The 23,618-nt window shown below is 45.4% G+C and overlaps 1 protein-coding gene across 7 annotated transcripts in view; it reads right to left on the reverse strand.

Moving 5' to 3' along the window:
* The window catches only part of ARHGEF28 (Rho guanine nucleotide exchange factor 28), a 1,067,585-nt gene that overhangs the window by 108,894 nt on the left and 935,073 nt on the right, over window positions 1-23,618 (reverse strand). For all 7 annotated transcript variants that reach the window (XM_085632328.1, XM_085632327.1, XM_085632325.1 and 4 more), the window contains one exon: window positions 19,275-19,522. In XM_085632328.1, the coding sequence (XP_085488454.1) occupies window positions 19,275-19,522 (248 nt within the window). The remainder of the gene's footprint in view (window positions 1-19,274; window positions 19,523-23,618) is intronic.

Below are 23,618 nucleotides of genomic sequence, written 5' to 3' on the forward strand. Positions count from 1 at the left end.
AGCATGCAATCTAATGACATGCGTTTTAACGTCACATATTCGCATAGATCGCCATCTAGTGTTGGGTCCGGATGTTTGCACTTTGTTTTTCTTCTGGGAAGTCTTTCCAGTCACGAGGTAGGTGACTCCTCCCTTAGGTGATAGTGCGCATGGGCATCGACTCCATTGTTAGATTGTTTTTCTGCAGAGGGTGATAATGGAGCAAGTGAGAGTAGTTAGAAGGAGATGTCCATGAATGTATGTATCTAAGTAAGATATAACTGCAACAGGTATAGGTACCCGGGGAGGCGGGTGGGTGCATATGAATCTACAGCTCTACATGTCGAGAACAGATGCATACTGGTAAGTAGCATTTTCCGTTCGAGGCATATGAGCTGTAGATCATATGCTTGTGCATAGACTATACAGCAGTTATCTCCCAAAGCAGTGGTTAACCTGTAGCTGTTGCAGTAATCTGAAATAGTGTCCGCAAAACTGCCTGGCCCACTCTAGCTTGTTGTGTTGCTACCATATCCACTGAGTAATGCTTTGTGAATGTGTGAAGAGTAGACCATGTTGCAGCCCTGCATATGTCGTCTATGGATATTTTCCCTAGGAAAGCCATAGAAGCCCCTAGTTTACATGTAGAGTGTGCTCTAGGGGGAATTGGTAATGTTCTTTTATCCTTTGCATAGCATATTGAATACACTTAGCAATTCACATTGCAATACCTGATTTTGATATGGCATTGCCGTTGTGTGGTGGAGCAAAGGCTACAAAAAGTTGATTAGTGTTATGGAAAGGTTTTGTCCTTTCAATGTAATACAGCAGTGCTAGTTTGACATCTAGTGTGTGTAGAGCACGTTCTGCCATTGAATCTGGTAGAGGGAAGAAAACGGGTAACTCAATCGATTGATTAATGTGAAAGGCAACAACAACTTTAGGAAGGAACTTAGGGTTGGTTTGATGAAACTCTTTGTTTTGGTGCATTTGCAAAAAAAGGTTCTTCTATGGTTAATGCCTGGATCTCACTGACTCTTCTGAGTGATGTGAAAGCAACTAGAAAAGAAATTGTAGTTCACATCTGTGCAGTGGTTCAAAGGGTGGACCCATTAGTCTGGTGAGAACAATATTGAGATTCCACACTTGGGCAGGTGGATGTCTCGGTGGAATAACTCTTTTGAGTCACTCCATAAATGCCTTAATGACAGGTACTCGAAAAAGAGACAGATGCTGCCTATTTTAGAGGTATGCAGCTATTGCAGCAAGATGTAAGCAGATAGATGTGTATGCTAAGTTGGAAGGTTGTAGATGTAACATATAGCATATAATGTTTTGTACCGAACAATCAAGCGGGTTTATGTGATTGTTATTACAGTAAATCACAAACTGCTTCCACTTAGCTGCATAGCAGGCTCTTGTGGTAGGACACCTAGCTTCCTTGATGATGTTCATACAGTCTGGCGGTAGATTTAGATAGCCAGACTCTAGGACTTCAGGTGCCAGATCGCTAGATTGAGCTGTCTGGGATCTGGATGTCTTATCTCTCCATGGCTCTGTGTGAGGAGACTGGGTGAAAGACGTAGTTTTTGATGAGGAACTACTGAGAGTTCCAATATGGTTGTGACGTGCCCATGCGGGAGCAACCAGGATTAGCGTCAGGGACATTTGCTTGAGTTTCCGAACCACTAATAGAATGAGTGGGAGAGGCGGAAAAGAGTAAGCAAATATTCCTGACCAATTCATCCATAGTGCATTGCCCTTGGACAGTGGGTGTGGATACCTGGACGTGAAGTTTGGGCATTTTGCGTTTAAATGCGTGCTGAACAGGTCTATGTTTGGGAAGCCCCACATTTGGAAGAATGGGAGGAGGACTTGAGGATGTAGTTCCCATTTGTGAATCTGTTGTGTCTGTCGACTCAACAGATCTGCCATCTGATTGTCCACTCCTGGGAGGTGTTCCGCCAGGAGATAGATTTTGTGATGAATGGCCCATCTCCAGATTTCCAGTGCTAGCTGGGACACTTGTTTTTGAATGTAGTACATGGCTGTCAAGTTGTCTGTACAAATTAGTACGGTTTTGGGTACTAACTGAACTTGAAAAGCTTTGAGAGCCAGAAAGATCGCTAGGAGCTCTAGGTGATTGACATGAAGCTGTTTCTGTTGGGGGCTCCGCATGCCTTGAATTGTGTGGTTTTGGAGATGTGCTCCCCAACCTGTTAGTGATGCGTCTGTGGTTAGCACTGTCTGTGGAACAGGGTCGCTGAAGGGCCACCCCTTTAACAGGTTTTGTGTGTTCCACCACTGCAGAGAGCGATGGGTGCGGCCGTCTACCAACACTAGATCTGATAACTGACCCTGAGTCTGGTTCCACTGATGTGCTAAGCATTCCTGGAGAGGAAGTCTTGCGTAGGGTACTCTGAGAATGCAAGACGCAATCATTCCTAGTAGTTGCATGAACACTCGAGCTGATAGGGAGTGTTGAGGCTGCAACTGAGACAGTACGTTCTGAAACGCTCTGAGTCTGGCTGGAGTTGGATATGCTACAGCTTTGTGTATGTCTATGGTAGCTCCTAGATAGTCTTGAGACACTGAGGGTTGGAGATGGGATTTGGCCTGGTTTATTGTGAATTGTGAACCCTAGTTGGTGAAGGAGTTGCACAGTTTTCTCTGTGTGTCGCAGGCAACTGTTGTATGAACTGGCCTTTATACGCCAGTCATCTAAGTAGGGGAAGACGTGAACCTGTTGTCTTCTCAGGTGGGCTGCGACTACTGATAACCCTTGGAGCAGTTGTAGACTCTATATTCATTGACATGTCGTGATACTATTATACTACTATGTTATCATACATATTAGATACACATTGATGACAAATAACATTTCTGTTAGTAATTATAGTTCTTCAGGACTGTTGAGAAGGTGGATAAAATCTATCGCGTTCTCCCCGCCGGTTCTACTTCCGTCCCGACTTCCAGTTCACTGCGGAGCTTACACGCACGGAGACGATAGCGGTCTGAGGAACACACGCTTAAGATACAGAACCACAAGTTACTCAACTGGGCTTCCATAGTTAAGGAAGATACCATACTTGGGATAACACATCAGGAACCTCATTTGGACATAAATCTAGGTACACAGCTACTAGCAAGATTCTGAATAGAAGGGACCGGTAGTCAATCTAATCACAGAAGACGGAAGTAGAACCGACGGGGAGAACGCGATAGATTTCATCTACCTGCTCAACAGCTCTGAAGAAGTCGTTTGGGATATCACCCACGATGAAACATGTGTTGGCTGGACAATCCTACTAAACAATAAAGAACAAAAGAATATTCAACAAACTATAATTACTAACAGAAATTTTATTTGTCATCAATGTGTATCTAATATGTATGATAACATCGTGGTATAATAGTATCATGACATGTTAATGAATATAGTGTGTGCATAGGATTAAGTTTTTTGCTGACAGTGGACCACTTTAAGGCTCCCGGTTGAGGGTTAGGGTGTTAGTTTCCCTCACCTCTGCACCACACGGATAGTCCACACAGAAATTGAGTACACTGAGGAGGCGCCAGTTCCACACAAAGAAAACACCCCATAGGTCTGTATCTGGAAATAAGTCATTGTTTATTGTTGTTGGCAGGGGAGGTGCGTGTAGAACTACCTCTGCCTCTTCCCCTGCCGTTATTTCCTCTATATCTTCCTCGAAAATAACCTCTTGAAGAGGTCGACTGATTGTTGCCCTTGTAAGAAGAGGAGGCATTGTCTGCAGAGATGTTTTTGGAGCTGCCCCTGTAAAATGAGTGACGAAAGGAACCTATGCCAGAAGGTGCTTGCAAGGCCCCCATTGACTTAGCAACCTTTGTGTCTTTTTTCATCTTTTCTAAAGATGTATCCACAGCTGGGCCAAAGAGATGTTGCGCATCAAAAGGTTGATTAAGGATAGAGGCTTGTACCTCAGGTTTAAACCCAGAAATCCTCAACCAAGCATGTCTGCGAAGCAGTATACTAGTGTTTATAGCCCAAGCCCTGTTATCTGCCTGACCTAAGGCACATCTGATAGAGGTATTAGTTATGAATTTAATTTACCCTCTCGAATAAGGTCGCTGGCTTTGGCTTTATGCTTGTCAGGGAGGAATTCAATGAGCTTTTGGAGTTCATCATAATGAGCCCTATCATATCTTGCCAGTAATGCCTGGGCATTGGCAATGCGCCAATTATTAGCCGCTTGTGATGCTATCTGTTTACCAGATGCATCCAATAATTTAGACTCTTTATCCGGAGATGGGGCGTCCCCTGTGGTTTGGGAGTAGCCCTCTTACGAGCATTAGAGACGACCAAAGAGTCTAAAGGTAACTGTCCCTTAATGTACACTGGGTCATTAGGTGCAGCCCAGTATTTTTTATCTACCCTGGGAGTGATGATCTTGGCTTTGACAGGGTCTTGAAAGATGTCATCAGTAAGTTTAAGCAAGGCCTTTAACATTTGTAAGGTTTGTGTGGCCCTTTGAGATGAACTAAGTGTCTCTAATATAAAATCCTCTTTTAGACTCTCCTGTTGGAGCTCTTCCCCATGGTATTGAGCAGCTCTATTGATGAGCTCAATGTACCCAATGTTATCATCTGGAGGGGAAGGTCTAGATGGATACAAATGAGGGTCACCATCAGGCTGAGGGACATTATAATGATCCCATAAGTCATCATTATCATCATTTGCTGTATCTTGTGTGTCAGGTGATGGTGGTGTAGGGGAATGTGTAGGTGTAATAAGAGGGTTTTCAGAAATGTAAAGAGTCACAGTTTTCTTTATCAGAGGAATGTGGTAGTCCTCTGATAAGCCAATTTTTCTTTTCTCCGGAGGTTTGGCATGAATGTGTCCAGTTTGGTTTGGCATGAATGTGTCCAGTTTCCGGGTGGATTAAGATTTCTTTTTTGTTTCGGTTCCTGTGCAAATTCGGTCTGAGACTCTTTAGTTGCTGTACCTTCTTTAGAAGTTGAACTCGACATCGAGAGTTTTGGCTCCGAAGCTTTTGGCTCTGAAGTTTTCGCTTTCCGCAACGGCGGAACGGAGCCCAGAAGGTGTTTTGGTTTCCACGCCGAAGGTTTCGGGTCAGTACCAGTGTGGGAACAGGTCGAGCCCGAACTGGAGGCTGTTGTTTGTGCTTCGGCGCCGAGCCCACAGGCGGGGTGCTCGAAACTTTTTCTCGGTGCCAACCTTGGCCCAGAGGCATAGGAGGGAATGGATTACTTTTCTTGTAAAGGAGATGATAGGGGAACAATGTCTCTTTACTCACGGTCCGTTGTGCCGGGATCAAGTCTTCGGCATCGGAGTCAGCGTCGGATACGAATACATGCTCCTCATCCATCTCGGCTTCCTGCGTTTGCGATTCCTCTTGATCGGACTCTTCTACAAGGAGGTCTGGCGCAGAGCCACTTTGCTGGTACATTTCGTGACGTCAAGCTCGGCGATCACGGAGGGTTTTATTCAAACGGAACGACTGGCACGCGTCACAGTCTTACTCGTCATGTTCAGGGGATAGGCAAAGGTTGCACACCTCTTGCAAGTCGGTGTGCAGGAACTTAGCGTGACACCTTGGACATAACTTGAATCGAGTCCGTTCCATCAGCTGCGACCGATCCAGGCGCGGGTATGTCCAACCGTCTTCCACGAATGTTCCGGCCGAAGGTTTTCGAGAGTAAACGATTCGCGGAGAAGGGGAAACGCGGTCGATTAACAATACCATCAAGGGTAGTGGATTACGCGTTGAAGGGGGCCCGAAGAACGGTGCTGAAACGGAGCGCAACAACCCACATCCAAACTCTATGGCGGAAAAAAACAATCTAACAATGGAGTCGATGCCCATGCGCACTCTCACCTAAGGGAGGAGTCACCTACCTTGTGACTGGAAAGAATTCTCAGAAGAAAATCAAAGTGCAAACATCCGGACCCAACACTAGATGGCGATCTATGCACAAGCATATGATCTACAGCTCATATGCCTCGAACTTGAGTATTTTAGCCCTCTTCTCTTTACTCCTATTAAAGATGTCCTCTGATGCTGGACAGCCACAAACTAGTCCAGGAAAGCAGAAAGTTGGTGATTGTCTAGCTTGAGGTGCCCCATCTGCCAAGCTACTCATAGGAGTTTATCAGCCTCAGTGGGGCACCAAGCTGGGAAAGGTAAGCCGGGACACAGTAGTGACCTCTCGATAGAGAGTATGGACTGTATTAAAACTTTTGATCAATGTTTTGAGGAGGGCAGCAGCATTCTGCTCCATGGAGTCCATGGGCATGCCAACTACTCTGATGTTACTCCGCTGTGAACGAACCTCCACATCCTCTACCTTGCCATCAAGGAACCAAACCTGCTCGGTTAGGTGTTTAACTTGCTGCGAGGTCAGAGGTCTAGGGCTGTAGGTCTTGTAATGTCCCCTCAGACTGGGTGACCCATTTAGACAAATTCCTCTGATCATCTCACATTAGGCTTACATCTATAGTGATCGAGGGAAGCCCTGGTCATTCCTTTGGCCTCTAGAATCATGTCAAGTTTGTCTGGACCTACTGCTGGAGAGGTCTCTATCTGGGAAAACTGCGGCACTAATTTTCACTGGTTTCAGCTTGCCCATATAGTAATTTGACGTGACTAACGGGGGTGGTGGGATGGGAAGAGGGATAACGTAAATCCTGTTGAAAGTTTCACTTCAGCCACCAAAGTCCAACTGTGCACTCCAATACTTGCATCTAGTACAGTAGGGGGCACAAGAAGTCAAGAAAAGGGAATACACAGCAGGGGCTCAGGCTTGTACAATTTAGTTTGGAGTTCAGAGGGGGGCTCATCATGGGCTCAGTTTCCCCAATACTGGCCAAAAAATTCTGGCTGATACAAAATCAGAGCCTGGCTGTGAGTCACACTGATTGTTAATGGCCTGTGGGGTGGTATCAGGAAGAGGAGCACAGCCTTGGTGTTTTGGCCGGTAAACATCATTGGGGAAATTTCACCAGTGTACCCCCCTTACAGCTTGCCATGCCTCACCTACTCCAGTCCTCGTTGTCCTGCGTCTTCTGTTAGGCAATGTCCTCATCAGATGCGGTGGGATGGCTGCTACTCTCCCACTATCACAAGTTTAGGGCCCATGAGTGCGAATAAAGACCCTGAGTAGGGGGGCGCTGGACACTGCAGCTGAAAGGCACTCTCCTTGCAGGCCATCTAGAGCGAAGTAATGAGCATGTGGGGAAGTCAATGTCAGTTTAGTGCTCCCCAACTTGTCTGCAGCAGCTTCCCACAACTGCACCAGGGTGAAGGTCTTAGCCACTGGCCCTGTCTCACCACACCAGGATGCAGAAGGATCTAGCCATGTGGCTCGGCAAGTAAGACCCTCCCTTAGTTCCAGGGCTGTACAGCCAGCCACAGTGTCTCTCTGGGGGCCACAGACCCTGTCTTGTGTCCCCTACTGCCCTCTGGCTCTAGAACCTGAGGGCTGCGGAGGTTGTGGCAGAGAGTTACAGATTACAGGAGCGCCAGGCCAGGAGACGAGTTTTCTAAACTCTGGAAAAATAATGGGGGCAACATATTTGAATATGCTGAATACTATCAAATACAACTGAATAACACATATAAAGATTATTGAAACATCATCAAGATTGAAAAGTAGAATTTGGGAGGATAGCTTTGCTAAAGATATATGATCAGAATCTCTGGAAAGAGAGAGCTGTAGTTGTAACTAGGGTTGTTGTTTAAAAGTTAGCAAGGGAGCTTCGAGGGTATGTTTGCTACTCATGATTCTCATACATTTTTTCTACTTTTAATATTAATATTAACCAAATCAATTGACACAAAGGAGCTGCAATGCGCAAAACCACACAGGTGTAAACAGAGATTAAAAGTCTGATTCTTCTTTCATGTTGGCTTCTATTCATATGACTGAAAGTTCTCAGAGGCAATCCTTAATGAGGCAAGCTGTTTTGCGATGGCACCATGAGCAATTTTGAGGGATTTAAATGTATATCAATGGATCTTTATAGCAAATGTAACTGTAGGGAAACAAGGCCCTTTTAGTGAAGCGATTTGGCTGAGGCTAATGAGATCTTTTGTGGATGCGGCCAAGGCATGATAAACCTCAGGATTTTGTAACTTTGCTAAGCCGACAACATCTTTCCACTGATATTGAATACTTTTGAAATAAATCTGGAAAGCATATACCCACAAGTCTTGGCGGTCTGATCTTTGAAGCCTGATGTTCAGATCTTTTAACAATGTAGTTTTACATGCTGATGGACTGATGTTAGGAAACAGTGTCAAAATGGCTGAAAGCACGACTTTCAACATTACTGCTAGCCTTTGCCAAATTTGGTGCTACTGCTCATACCTGTACATGGTCCTTTGTGCTGGCTTTATACAGCCCTCTATGGAAATTCAACTCTGTTCTATTGTTAAATTATCTGTTGGGGGATTCATATCACACAGCATTGCATCCTAGCACCTGCTTCTTGACACTAGAGATACACCCAGGAATAAATAACAGAATATTTATACCCTCCAGGAGCTTGCATATAAACAGCACTACTGTAAGTCAGCATTTTCAACTTTTTCTTGAAATGTTCTCAAAGCATGCAAGCTGATAAAAAATCATTTTGCAGATCCTCTTATGTACTACCCAAAAGATGGCCCTCCATATTAGGATAGCTTACGTTTTGGCACAAGCATCTTGCATATTCACTCAACCATAATCATTATTTGTAAAATGTTATTCATTATTATAATATTGCTTAGGTGGCAGAGCCTTTTGCCCTTGAAGATCCTATGTGCTGGACACAATACACTGAAATCAATCTCCTTTAGAGGGAACTAACTCAATGCAAAGGCTGATGGCTGGCAACACCATGCAGCTTTTTTAAAAAAAAGTTTGTCGGATTTGCTAATTTAATATCTAACCAATCTGTGCTTTCGAGACCACAGCAAATGTTTGTGTGTGAATAAAAATGTTCACAACATCAGGGATGGGGATACCAGTACTAACAGCTAGGTGGCATATTAAAACCATCAGAGAGATATGGCCAGGGGCGTAACATAGGCCCCCGCAGACTCTGCATTGCCGGGGGCCCCCCGCGCTCCAGGGGCCCCCTCATTTAGCAAGCCTCTTAATAATGAATTAAATGGTGCGCAGCCCGGCCTCTTATTAAGGCATGCGTGCGCACCATTTAAATTATTAATAAATTAAATGGTGCGCACACCATTAATTAAATGGTGGGTGGGTGCGCATGGCGCGCAGTTGTCACTCTCTGCGTCTGCGCAGTATTCAGGGTGGGACATGCAAAAATAACAATTGATGGACAGAATGCAGAACAATGTCATACATTCACCCCAGTACAGAGATCTGGGCCTAAATCCATCGTTTTTTTGCTCACCATGCCATTCCAGTTTGAACCCAGCCATATGCAAATCAGTCTTGACCCTGTGCCCCATGGGAACAGTCCAGCCCGAACTGCCAAGCCAGGTCCTCCCTGGACTGGAAACAAGCATCCTAGGACCGGTTTCGGGCTTTCAGCCCTCGTCAGCCAGGATAGCTTGATTCCAGTGGCATGGAGAGCAAGGGACTCACGTCTGAGCATACCCTTCCCACTCGGGGTGACAAATGCAAAAATAACAATTGATGGACAGAATGCAGAACAATGTCATACATTCACCCCAGTACAGAGATCTGGGCCTAAATCCATCGTTTTTTTGCTCACCATGCCATTCCAGTTTGAACCCAGCCATATGCAAATCAGTCTTGACCCTGTGCCCCATGGGAACAGTCCAGCCCGAACTGCCAAGCCAGGTCCTCCCTGGACTGGAAACAAGCATCCTAGGACCGGTTTCGGGCTTTCAGCCCTCGTCAGCCAGGATAGCTTGATTCCAGTGGCATGGAGAGCAAGGGACTCACGTCTGAGCATACCCTTCCCACTCGGGGTGACAAATGCAAAAATAACAATTGATGGACAGAATGCAGAACAATGTCATACATTCACCCCAGTACAGAGATCTGGGCCTAAATCCATCGTTTTTTTGCTCACCATGCCATTCCAGTTTGAACCCAGCCATATGCAAATCAGTCTTGACCCTGTGCCCCATGGGAACAGTCCAGCCCGAACTGCCAAGCCAGGTCCTCCCTGGACTGGAAACAAGCATCCTAGGACCGGTTTCGGGCTTTCAGCCCTCGTCAGCCAGGATAGCTTGATTCCAGTGGCATGGAGAGCAAGGGACTCACGTGTGAGCATACCCTTCCCACTCGGGGTGACAAATGCAAAAATAACAATTGATGGACAGAATGCAGAACAATGTCATACATTCACCCCAGTACAGAGATCTGGGCCTAAATCCATCGTTTTTTTGCTCACCATGCCATTCCAGTTTGAACCCAGCCATATGCAAATCAGTCTTGACCCTGTGCCCCATGGGAACAGTCCAGCCCGAACTGCCAAGCCAGGTCCTCCCTGGACTGGAAACAAGCATCCTAGGACCGGTTTCGGGCTTTCAGCCCTCGTCAGCCAGGATAGCTTGATTCCAGTGGCATGGAGAGCAAGGGACTCACGTCTGAGCATACCCTTCCCACTCGGGGTGACAAATGCAAAAATAACAATTGATGGACAGAATGCAGAACAATGTCATACATTCACCCCAGTACAGAGATCTGGGCCTAAATCCATCGTTTTTTTGCTCACCATGCCATTCCAGTTTGAACCCAGCCATATGCAAATCAGTCTTGACCCTGTGCCCCATGGTATGCTCAGACGTGAGTCCCTTGCTCACTTTGCCACTGGATTCAAGCAAGCCTGGCTGAAGACGGCTGAAATGCCAGAAACCGGTCCTAGGAAGCTTGTTTCCGGTCCAGGGAAGGCATGGCTTGGCAGTTCGGGCTGGACTGTTCCCATGAGGCACAGGGTCAGACTGATTTGCATATGGCCATGTCTGAACTGGGGTGGCAGAGTGGGCTAAAGAACGGTGATGGATCAAACCCAGATCTGTTGACTGGGTGTGAGTGTTTGATTGGTTCTGATGCTCCGTCCATCACAACCCCCTTTTGTACCGCTTTGTTCGCCATAAGTTGGCAGGGTATGCTCAGACGTGAGTCCCTTGCTCACTTTGCCACTGGATTCAAGCAAGCCTGGCTGAAGACGGCTGAAATGCCAGAAACCGGTCCTAGGAAGCTTGTTTCCGGTCCAGGGAAGGCATGGCTTGGCAGTTCGGGCTGGACTGTTCCCATGAGGCACAGGGTCAGACTGATTTGCATATGGCCATGTCTGAACTGGGGTGGCAGAGTGGGCTAAAGAACGGTGATGGATCAAACCCAGATCTGTTGACTGGGTGTGAGTGTTTGATTGGTTCTGATGCTCCGTCCATCACAACCCCCTTTTGTACCGCAGTATTCAGGGTGGGGCTGGTGACCAATGCCTTTGAATTTACAGTCATGCGCATTGCGGAGCACGCACAATTAAAAGTGTGCGTGAGACTTGTGAGGTGAACCCAGCCACGCCAGAGACTGAGAAAGACCGTCCATCACCAGCCATAATTTTAATTATTACTAGCCCATGGCTAGCCTTGCCCTGCCTTCTGCTGCCCACTCGCCTCGCGCCTGCCTCTGAAGCTGCTGGCCAGGCTAGCCCTCAGGTCAGGTGAGTATGTCCGATGCAGAGTGGTCCGTGAGTGGTGGTGAGGCTGGAGTCTTAGTGGGTGGCAGGGTGGTAATCGGATGAGATCATTTTCGCTTTACATGAGTACCAGTTTCCTTACAGATGGACACATTATTTTTGGTATGCACAGGGAGATTAAGTGATTTGCCCAGAATCACAGGATGCTGAGCCTTCTAGGCATAGTGCACCTTTCTAGAGTTGGTTTTGTTTCCTCGTTGCACTGCTTAACCCCCACATTTAACATGTATTCCATTTTTGAAAATCCCCCGGTACTGTATGACTTCTGTCAGAGCCCGCTTTCGCTCCCCGATGTTCACTCCTCCATTGGCAATTGCATTTTTCTGATTACTGCACAGCTCCCGCCTCCCACACTGCAGATTTCTCGGGTACGTCCCCCCTCCTCGGATCACACAGGCCCCAACACCCACTCAATGACTGCACTTCCTTACTCCCTCTTCTAGCCTTCACTGCACGTGGTCTCTGAAGATCAACTCCACGTGGCGGGGCGGTCCGGGTCCAGATCCGGATGCGAGCGATTATAAATAAGGCTTTAGAGCAATGAAGCTTGAGGCTGGGAGGGGTGGTTTTGGGGATTGCGGTAGTGTAGACCAGGGAAGAAAGGAGGCTGAAGCAGATAAACAATAAATACACAAGCATGCAAGCAAATTCCAGGAGAGCTGCGGCGAAGTGGGAGGATGTGGAAGATGAGGAAGTAGGAAGTGAGGGGGGAGAGGAGGCAGATGGCAAGAGGAGGTGCACGATGGGGGGAAGGGAAGAGTACAGGCACAGCTGGAGATGAGAATCGCCCCCTGAGGGCGAGATGGCGCACAAAATGAGACTAGACTGCAGTAGTCCTGGGATTTGATTTGACAGCCCGGTGGTTTCTTGGAGCTGTAGTGATTGTTTCTTTAATAGCACTAAATGGACTACAGAGCATCATGACATCATTATAAACAGGATAAGGTCGGGACTTAAAAGGTTATTGACCTGGCGACGTAGATGAAGGTGGCACCCGCAAGGTGGGAAGGCTGCACAATGAGGCGAGGCAGCTGCGGTTCGCTTTAGGGGTAGTAAGCACTGTGCATGCATACAACCATGAGGGAAGTGGGTAGAAGGTTATGGTGAGAGAAGAAATAAGTGTGGGTTTGACAGTCGTTCTATTGGCGAGCTGACAGTGGGGGGACTGGAAGGTTGATGGGAGGGAGAAAGTGGAAAGTGAGGGGTCGGACTAGTAGGTCGGACGAGAGGGTGATTAAAAAGGGGGTGGCAGACGGAGATGGTGAGACCAAATGGGACCAGGAAGTGAAGATAGTGATTCAGGACAGATGGAAATAGGGAGAGGGGCATGAAAATGAGATGTGCACAGACGCGCTTGATGGGGTGTGTGGCAGATGAGACCCAGAGGTAGAAAGTGATGTAGTGTAGAACGTGCAGAGCAGGCAAAGTGGGTGGACAGAAGCGTGAGACGGAGGGGAGGCGAGAAGGGGGGTGGGAAGCGGTACGGCGCGGTGGGGACAGGTAGAAAGTGAATCAGGGAGAGGCAGAGTAAAGTGGATGGAGATGGAACAATGGGGGCAGAAAGCCAGGGAGTGGGCAGAGAAGGAAAAACAGAAAACACACGCTTGGATAGATATCAGTAACAAGCATTTGCAATGCAATAGGTCTCGCATTTACGCGAGTTTAAGCTATTGGCATTGTAAATGACAATGCCTTTTATTTGTGTTAGAAACGAAAACGAAAACGAAAATAAAAGGCATTGTTATTTGCAATGTCAATAGCGCATACTCGCGTAATGCGAGACCTATTGCATTGCAAATGCTTGTTCTTTCTGAAAGTAAAAAAAATAATTTTGAACAAAACGCCTATTGCACACCTTAACAAAAATCATATTCCAGATGCACACCTCTGTACTTCTATACAGAACCTGCCATTTTCAGCCTTCGAAAAGGTATCGGTCTTAAAACCAGTAGTGGATGTAATGGCCTCAAAAACGGAGAGCGTCTTGCTCATTCCATACTCTGGCCGTACCTCGTGAGTTGAACGTGGCACATCAAAAGTGATCATTGAACGCAGCATCAATGTACCTGTACCGCGGTTTTATGCATTTCCGTGTGCATCAGGCAATAGTTACCAAGGTGAATAGAACCAGTGTGACTGGGCGCTTATCGGAATAAACAGCTGCCTTTAAGCACATTGGCAATCTGACACGCCAGACCTAGAAAAACGTTAAGATGCCACTGCACCCGGCATGTATAATGATGACAATAACACAGGTATTATGCCCCTTTATGAAAAGAAAAAAAGCATGAATGTGTGTATGCATCGGTAGCCAGTGCAATATCGCATTAACTTTCGCATGCATGGGACTTGAAACGTTTTCACTTTATAATTCAGGAAGCTTCTATCGCAGGCACCACTGTAAATGATGCACGTTAAGAATGACTCGGGGTGCTACCCCCACGCTGTTGCTTGACACACTTGCAGTGATGCCGGAATAGTACTAGAGACCCGAGGACTGGATTGGTACTAAAAGACAGCCAATACCGGGGTGCAGTGAGCACCTAAGAACCCTTGTGCCCAGTAGCGCCTGCCAAGCTCATATACTCACGGGGTCTGCTTTGATGCCGTATCTTATTTTTAGCCAGTCTGGGCGCTCCGCTCCAGGTTTACTGGTGGCGCGCGCCAGTTCTATCTCGTTTTCTTTCTTACGTTCCTGCAGTGTTGAATGCTAAATAAAGGGGGATCTCAAAAGGCATAAATGACACCTCGCAGGGGGTCGGGGGAGGGGGTGTCAATTGTAGTGGGGTGTCATTTACTGGGAGGCCATCAGAAACAACATGGCATGTGCTTTCACTTCTGATAAACCGAGGATCTTGTCAAACCGAGTAACATTGTTGAAAAAAACGTATGTATTTCTCATTTTACGCTGGTGGATGGTCAGATGTCCCACACGACTGCCAGCATTCAGTTCAAGTAAAACCGCTCAACAAAATGCCAGACTGCCTAAATACCGTTTCAAAATTTCAGAAATAAAGTCACTAGGCCAATGGTCATGGGCCCTAGTACAAGGCAGGAACTGTCTGAACTGTGAATGAAAGCAATAATCAGGGTTCTATTGACCTCGGTGCCACTGCACCTGCTGCACAAACGGAAGCTCTGCCACTCCACCACGCCAAGGCAAAATATGCTCTGACACTGCCTTTGCGATACCGAATAAGCAAACGTGCTCTGCCTGCAAATAAATCCGCGACCACACTCCTAAAACCTGTCCCCAATATTCTGCAAATCTTCGTCGGTTCCAAAGCGGTAAAACGTGCCATTTAATGGTCAGATTTTCTCTAAATTTATGCTTTTAGCCCCGCACAAGTCCTCGCAGAAGCCTGTGTTTTCTGTAATGTGCTCTGCATAGACACGGCTGCAGCCCCCGTTCAAAAAGAAGAAATGAAAATAAAATGGGAAGAGGAGGGGTGAGGAGCAACCGAGGGGTGGGAGCAACAGAAGGCCACGGTGCTGTGTGGAGGAACAGTGAGGGGCGGTGAAGCATTGAGCGCATTGGGGGGAAGCAATACACAGTGTGGGTTTATGATGAGGAAATCAGCACATGGGGAACAAGCAGGAAGTGGGATAAGGGAGGGGGTGGCAAATGGTGTGCACTTTCGCGGGCGCTTTGATGTTCGCAGTGGCCGCGCGGCTCACTGAGAAGTTCAAAGCGCCCGCGAAATGTACATGCAGGCTGCCAAATGGTGCGCGCGCCCGGCACACATGCACTGTAGTTGGGGGCCTGAAAAGCACTCGTTTGCACTTCCAGATCCCCGTTTTCTATAGCTCTCGCCAGAGCAGCGCTAAAGCGCTGGCTCAGACGAGACCTAAAAAGGAGGGCATCATGGTGGGGCCCGGCTGGGAATAAAAGTAAAACATAGTGTAGGCCAAGGTAGTAACACAGGTCTCCACGTTCTAGGAGGTGGGGGGGATGTGTGTGCGGGGACCCCTCTCTCAGTGAGCCAGCAGGCAGCAGCAAGCCTCTTCATTAATTAAATGGTGCGCACGCCCGGAATCCTGGCCGGGCCTCAGAGAGACTCTTCATTATAAATGAGATAACATCTCCTCACTGTTTTCCTTTTATTTCCTCATTAGGTCTTCCTATTATACCACATCCTTACTATCGCTCATCACCATCTTCTCTCTCTCCACTACCTGCACTGCTTACTTGTGTCATTGTTGTTACCTTCTCACCCCTTTCCTCCTTTTCATGTTCTAGGCTCTCCATCATTTCAGTCCATTCACAGCACCTCTTCAAGATCCCTTTATCTGGTTCTTCTTTTCTCCTCCAAGTTCTCATTCTTTGTCTCCCTAGTGATTACCCTTCATCTCTTAAAAATCGTTTTTTGTATGTAGTGTTTACGACCGCAGATGTGTCTTTTCATATCACCACAGGTCTATTCCCTTGACCTTGCACTCTGTCAAAAAGAACATACCTGTGGGACCCCTTGAAGTTACTAGAAACCCAAGGAGGGAATCCAAGTTATCTGAAGTTATCTGACCGGGTTGACAAGTCTTAACAGCCGAGGAGTTTAATCCTCACTTCTGCCCATCTCCTCCGATATATCCAACTCTTTGTCACTTTTAACTTCTTGCCCACAAGAAATGTCAACATGAAACTGTAAAAGAGGAGAGGCTGTTTTAAAGAGAAGGGTGCTGATTAACTGGCCAGCAGATAATATTCTACGGCCTGTTTTGAGAGGGGCTACATGTCCCAGTCGGGCTTCAGTGCTTGCTGAGCCTGAATTACCAACTTGCCTCATGTAATCAGAAGTACGGTAATACAGTCATGGATTTTTTGACAACAGTGCTTTGCATGTTGGGACTGAAAAGCCAGTCTATGTAATGTGTCTACATCCACACTCTACAGAAGGCTAAGCTTATTTTAAACTTGCATAGAAAGGGATAAACACATAACATACACTGTCCACACCCAATAGCAAAACGGTGTTTTTTATTTTTTAATAATACTTTAAAGGAGAACACCTAGCTAGGAATCAGAAAAAACAAATGTTTCTCTATGCCCACTTCCTAGAATCTTATTTAAATTTCTTTCAAGACTTGAAGAGGCCATAAGATAAGATAAGATAAGACAAGAAGGCTGTGACAGCAATTGCTACCGCTCTTGTTGCTTGCAATCCCAGTCGACTGCTTTGCAGCCCCATTGGTTGACCCAATCTGCTTCCTAACGTTTTAAAGCTTGTCTTTACTTTGCCAAATTGTAGTGGCTGTTTATTTGTAGCTGTTTATGATATATATCACTGCAGCGAGGGGCAATGTTTGGCATTTAGAAAAATCTGAGTTTAGCCCAGGACCTGTGGATTCAGTTTCAAGAAGGATGCGGGTTAAGGGATTGAAGACAGCAACCCTTCTATTGTTAGGACAGTTCCTGCCACAGAAAGGGAGACACAGTGTGACATTATTAGACTGTGGGCATGGGTGTGTGTGTGTTAGGACTCTGAACTCAATGGTTTATACCAGCTGCTAGGTGGCATGGGGTTAGAATGGTGACCACCCAAGCGGTCCAGCTTCGCGTTCTGAGCTGGGGTCATTTATGAAAACAGATGGCATAGGTGTTAGTCGATGGCTGCATTTAGGGGAGATAGGTATAAGCTTCTCTAGATGAGACAGAACAGTCCCATGTGGTCAGAAATTGTAAATAGGGCCAGCAATTACTTACCTTCCATAGAAGTCAGGGTCGTTAACAAAATGGGAATATACAACCTCATGAAAACTCTGACCTATATGACAAACCGATTTCACCATTCCAGGCTGCACACAAATCTCACCTCTTTTGAATATGTTTTTGCAAAAGGAGGGCTATGTTGATGGCACCACAATCCCCCTTGCATGCCACTGGCTGAAGAAGACTTTAGTATAACATAATGGTAACATCCAGAACCAGATCATGACCCACATGGATGGCAGAAAGTCTCCTCTCTGTGAGCTCAGATTTTTTTTTTTTAAAAGGTGGTGATAGTGAGGTGAAGTGTTTTATTGATTTATTTTATCAATAAAAAAACCCAGACCCATTGGGCAGCAAAGTGTTTACAGGAGGTGTTGGGGTCTCATAATGGGGACGTGTTTTCATTAAAGCTTTCCCTAATTATAGCAGAGCATGGAAAGATCAGAAACAGCGTTGGTGGTTTTGGCCAGATGTACAACTGTAATTCAGGGATGTACCACAGTGGGGCTTCAGAGTGCAAATACTAGTCAGCTGTGCAGTGGACTTGAATATTAGCAAGGCCACTGGCATTGTGGCTTCTGCAGTTAAAACGTTTTCTAAATAATGATGCCGCATTTGCCCCAAAATCCGTCACCGGCTGCATAAATTGCAAATTTTAACAATACAAATTTCTAGCTCAAACGGATCGAGTCTCTAAACACTCAAAAAATGTGTTGCTGAGCAGTAGAAGGCCCTTCACAAAAGTTGGCAGGTCACGTTACAGTTGCTTATTTATGTGTTTGGGTGCTAAACTTGTATTAATGGGATGAAACATTTGCCCAAACATTTATAACGTGAGTAACAATTTTAAAAATGAGGCAATGCTATCCCAACATTGTGCCACATTATACAGCATACTTTGCCTTTCCTTGCAGCATAATATAGTTAACCCTGCCACATAATTAATCTATCCCTGCTACATAATTCCAGTGGCCTTGAATATTAGCAACTAAAAGTAATGAGCAAACAGAGCGTAGAAGGGATTGCGATCAATGAACCTCTCCACTATAACATACATCCCCTGGTTTCTTCTCATCAGCTTTGGAAGTGGGTGGTTTATATAAGCAAAAGCTGTGTTTCATTTAGCTTAAAATTTAGAGGCAGTATTTCTAAAGTTTCATGATATCATTAATTGTGGCTGTGAAGGGAGACAGTAGCGTAACAAAGGCCCCAGCAACCCCCATGGTGTGGGGGGCCTCCGAGCTCCAGGGGGTCTCCTCAGCACATTGCCCTGGCCTGAGAGCTCCTGAGTGTGGTTGGAGGGGGCCCCCTCCATGTACTTTGCAGGGGGGCCCTCTCAAGTTTCGTTACGCCACTGGATCTTGCCCTCTTGAAGTGACTGATGTTGAAGCTGGAGAAGAGTCTCATACGCAACATGATCAATCATATGCAGACAACCAACTGTTATGTGACAAACATTAGGGCAATGGCGACTTTGCGAAAGGAAGTAAAACACAGGTGAGTCCCACAGATTTTATTACTCTGGTCAGCAAAAGAAATATAGTTGAATAAGCCATAGCACAGGACATGCTGTGAATTTGCTTGCTCCTGTCATGGCTTAGAAAGAAGAACATTTAGGACACATCTTTAGTTCAAGGTACAGGGATGAGAAAGTATGCAGGATCCAAACTAAGCATTAAAGCTTCTTGTTATAATGGTGTAAAATCATCAAACGAAATGCCATGATCATGCACAATTTGGGTCACTTGTCCAGTTTTCTTGCTTGTTTTCAACTGGCGCAGGTTGTTGGCATGCAGAGTGATAAAGTGTCATCCCATCCCAAAGATTTTGTCCTAGATTGCTCTAGCTAAGGTTTCATCAAATTGAATTTTAAATTACTTTTTAAAAAGAACTTACCTGCTGCACAAGAATATCGCCTATTCTGCTGATGATAAAATTTCGGTCAGTGTCCTCGCTAGATTCCAGTCTTCTTTCTTTCATGTTGTTGAAAAACTCCTTGTGAATATCGAGGAGTTCATCAAGGCAGGGAAATATTTTATCCACTGTGCTGTGGTCCAGCTGAAGCTCATCCCTCATTCCTTTCCTGAATATTTCCGACATTATGAACAAGGTCTCGATATGATGGAGTTCTGTCTGCATTAGTTCTGTAACATAAATGCATGAGGAATAGTTTGGCCACCACGTAGAATTATAATGGGGGAAACAAACTGGGGATTGCTGCAGTGAATCAATAACAGAAGTGGAATTTTCCAAGCAAATATGCAGAAATAATCTATTTCACTATATACACATGGAAGTCGTGGCGGCTTTTAGGAAACCAAAAAGTAAAACCTGCAATAATAAGTGAATTATGCCACATTTCCTGAGCATGCCCACATTACCCCCTGTATTCCTCTGAGTTCATATGTTTTAACAATGAGGGTATGTTGATGAAGGACTCCAAAGCAGGCGCTGATAGATACTTGCTATGATGCCAATCTGCCAATTTTATCGCCTCACTGGATCAGCATGTTTCCCATCGTCACAACAGCAAAAAACTGAGGCGCAATAGTGATGCATTGACATAGTGCTGCTATCTTATGCGGGACCAGATCTGCCTTATCTTGGTGTCCTTCATCTAGAATCATCATGGGACCTATGATTCTAATAGCAGGCATGAGTCCATATTTTTAGAGACCTTGGGACATGAGTAAAGAAGAAGATTGGCTGCACTATGAATAATATTAATTAGAAGTCTAAGGCCTGATTATGAGGGCCCTGGAAGAAGAGTTATGCTTTGTCACATCCAATAAAATCAGACACCTCGAGGTTCGGAATTTATCGGGGGCAACAAATTACACCTATTCCAACTTTTTGGAGAATGACATGCAGATTTTGGTGCTCTGTATCAGTAAATACCAGGCCTTTTTCCACTGCAAATTCTGGCAGGTCTGACGCGCCATAATTCAACAGAGGGTCCAATTTTTATTGCACCCAGTAATTATTGAGCACATTCGCATAATTGTGATCCTTGTATAGTTGATGCCTCAGAGATCACAATATAAAGGGCAATTTGTAATGTATGTGTCTATGTATGTAAATATGTATGTATGCATGTATGTATGCATGTATATGATGGAATTTCTATACTGCAAACCCATCCAAACGGCAGCGGAGAGCTGTACATTGTGGAAGACAAGCATAAATTAAATGAGTAAAAGGAGAGAAAGCTGGGCTGTGGACGGTTATTGCATTGTGATGTAGTGTTCTATCAAGATGTGAGCCATGGGGCTGTCCGGACAGATACAGAGATCTTGACCTATCCAAAGAAAATAACAAAATTGCATCCTACAGTTGGACCACTAAGAAGAGAGAATCAGAATGTATTACTCATGATAAATAAAGAAAGAAAGCCAGAAAGACCAAAATACTACTGGTGGGATGCGGGGGTAAACAAAATAACAGGGAGGGAAACACTGAATCAAGAGAAAACAACTGAGATAAACAAAAACGACATGAAATCATGAGCATGGGACTGACCAAAAACACACTCTAGTTATGCTATGTATTGAAATCAATAGAATAACCAAAAGACTGTTATAACTGTCTACAGTTGAGGTCTAAAAAGTGTAGATATTATTCATGAGATATTCAGAAGTATTTGCCAGTAAGATCCACTTGGTATGTGGAGCAGTGAAACAAATAAAAGTTGAGATGCACTGAATTTTTTGTATAAAGAGGATTTCTTATATAAGAAAATAATATAGAAAGATAATTGGAGATGAATGCTTTCAAGACACCAGACATCCATTTAGGGAGGAGAAATATGGGAGCCAGAAACAAATGTATTTCTTCTCTTTCAAAGAGTTATTCCAAATAATACTGCAGGCATGATTGTTACTCAGGAGAAAAAATAATTGCAGGTTGGTGTGAAATATTTTTTACTGAACTGAAGAATTGCACTTTGTTGCAAAGATGTGCATGGCTACATACAGCAAGAGTTAAGTTTATGAATTTGAGCAAGAATTTAACAGACCAAAGTGGAGTCCTTTCATCCATGTGTCACAGTTGTCAGGCCACGTCAAACAGAGGCTACTGGGCCCCAACCTTGGTTGTTTATTGTGTATTGTGGTTGATAACATTGTTTGACAATGGTGTAGGGGCATCCGTCCTGCTATACCTCTACCAACTATACCCTTTCCACACCACACTGTACTTTCATGGTAGCGATGGCGAGCCGTCAAAGGACTCCTAGGAAAGTAGTATGGAGGGAAAGAGCTCAGAACTCAACAGTCAACCAACAGACACAATAGCTTAATAAAAGAAACTACTTTAATCACACAACATAACATAATTCTACACAGCCTAATTAGGGGAATTAGACACGAGGCTGTGATCCAGTTGGCGGTCTTCCTTAAAGCACTACACTCTTCAATAACCTCCACCACTAACAGGGTTCCCCAGTGTCTATAATCCCTGCCATGAAGCTCGGGAAAAGGCACTAATCAGTTTCAGGAGCAGTTCACTCAAATCAGTCCCAAGGTATAGATACGCCCAACAAGTAAGTTCTCTTTCACCCCTTTGAGCTTGCTAAGTAAAAGACTTAAATTCATTCTGCAGACCTCAATCTGCTACTCAGTCTCTCATTCCACTCATAGACTTAATCCCTGTTGTTACCTTCTTTTTGTAGTAGCAGTTCGAGGTGGTGCCGTTGGATACAGGCAGCAGTCGTGCTCCTAAGGTAGAGTCTCTTGAACAAACGGGGCTGTGGATGCAACCATGTTCATAACCTGACAGCTAAGAGTGCAGCAACTCACTTGGCAGCTCTCATCTCCTGCAGCAGTGGCCTCCCTAGGCCAGATGCAGCCAGGAATAATAGGATGATAGGTGCGACCTCTGGCTAATCTTGACCTGTTGGATGATTTCAGCACTTGTGACTTCTGGGCTGATCAGGACGCCAACCTCGGCAATGATGGAGTACTGCAACTCCAAGCACAAAAGATGAATGGTAGTCGCTGCAGTTCATGAAAAGAACCACTCATAGAGTCTGGATTAATCCTTCTGCACTCAACTAGCTAACGGCTTTCTCCTTTGGAGCTACTTGCTTTTTATGGCTATTCCCCACACTGGGAACATGCTGGGCTTCTCCATATTGACAGTCTCTCACCCTACAGAACAAGGCACTCCCCCGTCAGTCTCTCAGTAGGCAAGAAGTCTTCGATGAGCTGGGTAGGCCCTTGGATCCTCCAGCAAAGAGTTCACATTTCAGGTGATGTTGCTAAGCTTTGGGAGGTTGGCTGCTATTCAGAAGCCAGCCCTTCTCACTCCCTTGGTCATTGAGAATTTTGAACTGGAACAAAGTGGGATGGTTTGGATCCTACCTCTATACACATTTTCCAGTAAGGATGTAAATCCACTAAATAAAGTTTCAGAACCTGCTAGGGAGGTAGTCTTTCAGATGTCATTTTCTAGGTTTTTTTTTTCCAGACACAGCCTTTGTGCTAGGTGATGGTGCTCAGAGCACAACAATACTAGCTTCAAGAAGAAGTGTCTAAGACAAACATACAATGAAGTGGGAAGATTCTGTACCTTGTTGTCTTCAGTATTCCAGAAGCAGGAATCAGCACCAAACAAAAGGACAGGAACTACCTAAAACAGCCTCACTTTGAACAACTGAAACTGCAATCACATCCTCTACCCTTAACATCCACCAAATTGCTGTGCTGCTCAGGAAGAACTAATCAGCATACGTTTTCTAACAAGGCCCCAATTGAATTTCTAATGAGAGTCTTCAGTTTTTGGAGCTCCACCTTCCAGCCATAGGAATCCAGTCAATGTACTTCAACTCTCTGGGGAAGCTGAATTCACCCTCTATCTTGTTCTATGCGAAACCAGAGATTATCCAAATTGGATCCCACTGGCCCCAGTTCTCATCACATACAGAGTTCTAATAGCAGACGTGCTACAAACTCACTGCACATCCATGCACATGGAATGTCAGTGCAAGGATATGTGAGTCACATAACAGCTGATCTGTAGGCCATCGTCCCCTAAACAGAGAAAAAGGTCTGGTCACATACTTTAAGTAACTGACCCATGGCATGGATAACACTCATTTGCCCACATCGAGTGCCTGCTTGGCATGCGCCTCCAGGTCACAGAATAGGTTCTCAACCTTGCATCACCAGAGGCAAGCCAATGCCCCAGTGCACAACGTATGTTAGCATAAAGCCAGGGCAAAACAACAAGTCAGAATTCCAG

Source organism: Triturus cristatus, chromosome 2_1 (assembly GCF_964204655.1).
Source record: "Triturus cristatus chromosome 2_1, aTriCri1.1, whole genome shotgun sequence".
Classification (NCBI taxonomy): Eukaryota; Metazoa; Chordata; class Amphibia; order Caudata; family Salamandridae; genus Triturus; species Triturus cristatus.